Raw genomic sequence first — 6,867 nt, 5'->3', positions numbered from 1 at the left:
AAAGAAAATCTTTTTAAATGATACTTCGTATAAAAATATAGATGATGCTATTTAGCTAATCTTCTATAGATGCTTTTATAGGGAGACATGGAGTGCTGCTGTCACATGACTACACTAGGACTGAACATTTTTCCCGTTTACCCAAAAAAGGGTGCACATCGTTAACTAGCCCAGCCCAATACTTATCTGTGAACTATACCGGCCCAGCTCAAAAGAGGTCTCATAGAACCTGAAGCCCTAAACCTAACATCTGGGTTAGGCCAGTCGGCAGTGAAAGTGCATGAGTCCAACTAAACCGTCAAATGGTTCCGATTGGAACCTGAAAATGTTTCCATCACACAAGTATAGTTGTCTCGAAGACCAAATTCACAATTGCATGATGCGACGCATCACAATAACAGTCTTCCCCAATTCCTGTCTATATATTCATTTTCTTGAACTATATCTGCAGCTGACAACTAACAAGTAGAACTGATACGAGAGAGAAGAACATTTTCCTATCTAACCCTCTTGGGTGTGTAGTTCTTGGCGAGGTAAACAAAAGCAGCAAAGTTCGCCGCGGTGATGGCCACGACGAGCAGGAAGTAGTAGTCGAGGTGCCCATCGTCCATGTCCGGCGGGAACCACCCCGTCCTCCCGCCTGCCGCGGTCACCGACGCCACCAGCGTCACCAGCTGCGAGCTGAGGAAGTTCCCGAGCGAGCAGGACAGGAAGTAGAACGCCGTCGACGCGCCCCGTATAGTCTCCGGCGCCTGGTCGTAGAAGAACTCCAGCTGCCCGACGCTGAGCGACGCGTCCGAGACGGCCATCACGACGTATTGCGGCAGCAGCCACGCGATGCTCATGGGCGTGGACCTGGCCCTGGCTGCCTCCAGCCTGCGCGCCTCGGTGCACGCGGCGACGACAACCGCGGCGGTTACCGCCGCGTGCCCGAGCCCCATGAGCTGAAGCGGCGTGAACGCATCCGCGCGGCCAAGGCAGCGCCGCGCCGCGGGCGCGATGGACTTGTTGTAGAGTGCGATGTAGGCGGCCACGAACACTGTCTCGATGCACGTCAGTGACGCAGCCGGGACGGAGAACGCGCCGCGCGCGATCCTGGAATCCGTTTTGGTGCCCTGCTGCACGAAGGTGGTCTGCGCCTGCGAGTTGGCGATGAAGTACACGGCCGAGGTGAGCCAGATAGGGATCAGCCGCAGCAGGGTCTTGAGCTCCTCCACTTGCGTCACCGTGCACAGCCTCCACTGGTTGCCGTCTTCCAAGTCCCCGGCTGTAACAACCGCAGCCTTGTCCAAGCACCTGAATGTGCACATGCAGAGTGTTCATGAATTTAGTCCCGGTTCCGTATTTCTTCTGAACTAGATGCATCAAGATAATAAGTTCAGCATACAAGCTACCTGAACTGATCTGTGTGTTCCAATCGTTCGCGCACTGGTTCAAGCAATGGGGTCTTGACATGCTCCTCATCGTACAATTCCGCCGCATCCTCAGGTACTCTCAGTTTCACCTTGTGAGTGAACGCGACAAGCACTTGGCACATGCCCTTCAACGGGCTGCCCACCGGAGGCACGATGCGGTACACGGGCGCTGTCACGGCGAGGCCGACGACGGCGACCGCGACGAAGGACGCGCAAACGCCGTACCCGAGCCCCCAGCTCACCCTGTCCTCGACCCAAACCAGCAGGCTCCCTGCGGTGAGCATGCCTAGGTTGCTCACCGCGTAGTACCAGCTGAAGTAGGACGCCTTCCTCTCCCGCTCCGCCGCGTTCTCGCCGTTGTCGTCGTCGAACTGCTCCGCGCCGAACGAGACTATGGCCGCCTTAGCCCCGCCGATCCCGATGGCGCACAGGTATATGCCGGTAAAGAACACCAGTCGTTGGCTGGGAGTTGCCGGGGCGCAGCGCGCGCTCTGCTCGCACGGCGGGGGCCTTAGAGACGACAGAGTAGCCGATGTGGTGATCACGGCCATCCCCTGCTTTCACTTGTTCGTCAGAGAAGCAAGCACGCAATTTCCAATTCTATCTAGGATGCAAAATGTTAAATGCCGTCGACTTACGACGAACGATATGGAGAGGCCGACCAGCACGGTCTTGTACTTGCCCCAGTAAATGTCGGCGATGGCGGCGCCGATTACCGGCATCAGGTAGCTACCTCCTGCCCAGAAACTGACGGTGGCCGCATTGGAAGCACTATCTCCATGAAGAACATCCTGGAGATACACGATTAGGTTCAGGTAGACCCCGTAGAAAGCAGCGACTTCCAAGAATACCAGGCCTAGCACATCAAGTTGAGTTCATTGGCGTGATCATTAGCTAGTTCAATTCATCCATGTGTCACATAATAATGATCATTGTTGTTGTTGTTTCAAACATGCCTACGAAGGAAGCTCAGTACTCACTCAGGATGATCTTGGACGCCTTGGAGCAGTGACTGTCCTTGCTCACTTCCAATTCCCGAGCTCCCAGCAGAGGCACTGAGCTATGATCGGAACCAGATGCCTAGCACGATAAAAAATCAATCACAAAATTAAGGTGTACCGCTATGCTACTATCCTTAGCAAACGTTGTACTGCCACGTTTATCCGTACGCTGTTCCATTCCATTTCCGCGTACGCTGAGTGCTGATACCAGCTGCCACTTGGGCCCATGTCCCCACCGAGCACAGTCGCAAGAGCGAAAACGGTGGCCTCCGACTGCCGGCCTGGCGGCTGTGCGGCACCCGCGTGCGCGAGGCAGGACGCACCGGCGAGCCGCTGGAATCCCGCGTAACCGCGGGAATCAGGCGTGCGCTCGGGGCCTCCTGTGGCAGGGAGGGCGGGTTCGACCGGCGGAACGCACGCGACGCGAGGTCGCGAGCCATAATCGGAATCGATGCAACTGTACGAGCACGAGGGCGCGGGTTCACGTACCTCGTCGTCCGCTGAAAGCGGGCTCCTCCGACCTTGCCGCTCGACATCGGCGTCCATTTTTGCGAGCATCCGCTGGTCTCCCCACCTGCAAGGTGCAGGTGCAACACGGCAAAACACCTCGAGTTTGTGGGGACTGGGACAGAGCGAGAGTGACTCCGACTTGGTGGCCGATTGGGCGCAGAAGAAGAAGTGGACCACCAGACGAAAGGGACCGGAAGCCATTGCTTTCACTGGCCCGGCTCCGCAAGTCCATTTGGGATCCAGTTTTTTTTTTTTTTTGTGTGTGTGTGTGTCTTCGACGTGACTTTCCATTCGATTTTTCTGCTCCCCCCGTGTCTTTCTTGCGTGCGAAAGAGCTACTACTAGAAGTGAAGAGCACATCTCAAACACAAAAAGAAACAGCAGTGAAGGGATGCAAAAGCGGATCCAACTGCTGAGATGATGCCAAAGTACTCGTCCAACGGTGCAGGAGTCCAAGCGTTCCTCTAGTTCTCTGTACCTGACAGTCCAGTCTCCGGGTTGAAAGTACGGCAGCTTAGCCTTACAGTATAACAGTGAGCTGCGTAAGTGAGGACAGGAGGTTAGGTGAGTCGAGCGCCACGCAGCGGTGACAGGTAAGGCGTGAGCAGATAAGATTACTGTTACACTAGGCAGGATTTGAGGAATAGTTTGAACTGGGCCAGGGCTACATGAGGTCATGAGAACAAATAGTAGATACAAGATGAAGGTGAAAATAAGAATTTGTTTGGCACAATTATAGTTCTAAGATTTACGGGCAAACATTTAAAAATAGATAATAAATGTTACCGTATTTATCAAAATAGATAATATATAAACGTATTTACAAATTTAGTATCTATATTCGGCATCTCAAACATCGAAAATCCGATTTTAGAACGCGATGCATCAAAAACGGGTCGGCCGGCCTGTGTTTCGGAACCTGAGGTGCTGTATTCGACCTTAAAAAGCACATATAATCATGGTACAGCATCCGCTTCATCCATATCAATTTGCAGCCTCGTGGCTCTAGGCTTACAGGATCCATGCATCGTGCTCAGGGATAAGGTACCCTCTTCGGCCACTCGATCGCTTTGTAGCTACTTTCGATGTTGAAGAACCGCATCTTTGAAAGTCATGTGCTCCTCAATGAATCGATCGTGAAGTATAATGTTACGCACTATAATCTATCATTGCCACCCATATCCATACAAGCGGTTAAGACATACGACCATGAGATAAGGTGCAATTTTAGCTTATTGCATGTGCACTTCATCTCGTGAGGTTCAAGTTGACATTGTTGCATGGTGTCCCCTATGCTATACGCTGAAGCATGCCTACGATGGCACATGACCTCGAATTTATTGTTGACCAGGTCATAGATCCTCTTCTGATAAAAGTGTGTCTTGTTCCTCCTTGTGGATATGATTTCCTCCACCTTAGATGCGAATTGCGTGCTGCAATTCATAGCAGTATTACCACAGTCTCGAAGGTGTTCAACAATATATTGTTGAACTATCATCATCTTGCGAGTGGTCTCATTTAACTCTCTCCGTATTTTGTTAAACTTTGCCTGCTAGTTCTGCACACACAACCCTTTGAATCTTTTTACAAGAAATTTACAACGATACTTTGTGTACAGGTTCACTCCCAAGTGTCGCATGCACCATCTTCTCTCCACATCAGATCATACAATAGAGTCAGATCATACAATAGAGTAGTCTGTGCTATCATATAACACGTCCAATGCATGTGAAAGCCCTTGTTGCGATCTAAGATCATGCAAACTTGTTCCTTATTGCCCATGACACGTGTCCTCACCAAAGTGAGGAACCATAACCAGCTATCATTGTTTTCACTCTCAACCATTGCAAAGGTGAGAGGAATAATTTAATTATTGCATCCGCCGCTACCTCTATCATAAGGGTACCATGGTACTCGCCGCTTAGAAATATGGTATCTACGCGTACAACCGACCTGCAATATCTAAAAAATTCGATACATTGTCCAAAGGACGAGAATAACCTAATAATGTATCAGTCAATAGTGCTATATGACCTATCATCTAGCTTGATCGGCTCATCCATCATGGCCCATTGAGTCCTAGATTTTCATGCTAATTTTTTGCAGTAGCCTTGGAGCATAGTTGTAAGACTCCTTAAAGCTTCCAAACAACATCTTTAATGTCTTCTGCTTCGCTCGCCATACGATGTGATAATTGATCAGCATACCTGTCTTAGTCTGTATCTCCTCCATAACGAATTTTGGTGACAAACAAATGTTTGTGCCAATAAGGGTGATGGGGAGTTGGGCTATGAACCTTGCATCAACGGCGTGACTTGCATTCTTAATAACCTCTTCGCTATATGTATATAGGGTATGTCTACTGATCACAAACTAGTTCTTATATTTCAGCTTATCTGCTCGTATGAAGTAAGAATAATTCGGGTGCTTGATACACCTGACCTCATACCATAGGGTTAGACTGGGAGCACTTGTGTTGCCTTCTTATCATTACAACATAGTTGCTAATAAAGTGGATGACATATCCTTATTACAAAATTGTTGTCCCGATTAGATAAGATGTTATACTAAACACGGGACAATCTAGTAGCTAAGCACCATGAAAGTACTAGATCGCCTGTACCGGATCATCATTGTCAGCAGCTTCTTCATTCCCTCTATCACTGGTTTTATCATCCATGCATCCTGTATCTACCTCGGAAGGGTCCACTCTAACTCCCTCTCTACCAGAACTACCCTCCCGACGCGCCCTCCATCATCTTCACGCATCACCTACTGACCTGATCTTTCCACAGTAGTCACTGTATCACCTTGCACTAGTCGTGACACTATATTTATGTACACCCGCAATCAAAGTTTTCCTTCAATGTCTTACGTGAGTACAAAGTACATGCGTTGTTCCTTCTCATCTCAAACAACGTATGGACAACGACCGAGCTATTTGGAACAAACTGTGGCCGCACACCCTCCAGGACAGCAGTATGAGATTGCTGGTCCACACGCAAAAGGCTAATAATATGTGATTTTAGGCTCTAGGTCATTAGGTACCTCAATCGAACTCTTTATGTATTGGCAGTTCTGAATTGTTACGAGCCTTCCATGTAAAATTGCGGAACGTTCTTCGTAATAAATATGGAAAGTCATATGGTATCTACTAAATAAATGTATATGTAATAAAATAACTATTTAGATGTATGTACGATACACAACTAATTACGTCCCTTAATAAATAATAAATTAATTAATTAACAATGCAAATTAAATAGTACAATACTTAACAATGCTAAATATTTACATAATTAACAATCCTAACTAAATCATCAATATTAAATTCAAATTAAATATTAAATATTATATTAAAATATTAATTAAACAGTCTTACTCCACTATCCATCCATTATTATCATCACATCTTATCCCTGACCATCTCTCTGGCCAAGCGAGTGTTCGGTGTGCATCACTATTTTAATGGATTAAATTAAAATACTAATTAAACAGACGAACACCACTATTAATTTAAAAAATTCAATTTGGTATTTTTTCAGTGCATTGTGCTTCTAATCGAATCTTTCTGTCCAAACCAAGTTTTTTAATCTTTCTGATTTTTTTAATTTTTTCTTCCTTTCTTTTCTCTCTTTTATCTCATTACACTGACACACTACTTACACCTATATAGAGCATGCATGCACTAGACCATCACCGTACGCCACCACTAACATAGTAGGATGGGAGCACCACACCCCGCTTGTATTCGGCACCTGAGTAAGACACTTTTCACTGTATTCGCCACCTAGGCTAGACCCAACGTTTTTCAGTGTCTTAGGTACCAGAATCATTTTTTTAGTGTTTGAGGTGCCAAATACAAGTGCTAGATTTGCAAATATGTCGATACGACGTTGAATCTGAAGTTTGTATAATAAAATAAAGTGGTTTAAATATTT

At 47.3% G+C, this 6,867-nt stretch overlaps 1 protein-coding gene across 3 annotated transcripts; it reads right to left on the bottom strand.

Annotated features, from left to right (window-relative positions):
• Positions 1-403: 403 nt before the first annotated feature.
• Positions 404-3,068, bottom strand: LOC133888855 (protein NRT1/ PTR FAMILY 8.5-like). Of its 3 annotated transcripts, none has more exons than XM_062329227.1 (5): positions 2,906-3,068; positions 2,396-2,495; positions 2,054-2,271; positions 1,395-1,969; positions 404-1,296 (listed from the first exon to the last, which is right to left on the bottom strand). In XM_062329227.1, exons 1-5 carry the CDS (start codon positions 2,972-2,974, stop codon positions 498-500), a joined length of 1,761 nt encoding a protein of 586 aa, XP_062185211.1. In that variant the 5' UTR covers positions 2,975-3,068; the 3' UTR covers positions 404-497. The 3 variants fall into 3 exon arrangements, with proteins under 3 accessions (XP_062185211.1, XP_062185213.1, XP_062185212.1); XM_062329229.1 differs by having other exon boundaries at positions 2,054-2,206; positions 2,906-3,066; XM_062329228.1 differs by lacking the exon at positions 2,396-2,495 and having other exon boundaries at positions 2,054-2,206.
• Positions 3,069-6,867: the final 3,799 nt, after the last annotated feature.

Source organism: Phragmites australis, chromosome 13 (assembly GCF_958298935.1).
Source record: "Phragmites australis chromosome 13, lpPhrAust1.1, whole genome shotgun sequence".
Classification (NCBI taxonomy): Eukaryota; Viridiplantae; Streptophyta; class Magnoliopsida; order Poales; family Poaceae; genus Phragmites; species Phragmites australis.
Note: the sequence above shows the minus strand (reverse complement) of the source record. Positions and strands in the feature narration are given on the sequence as shown.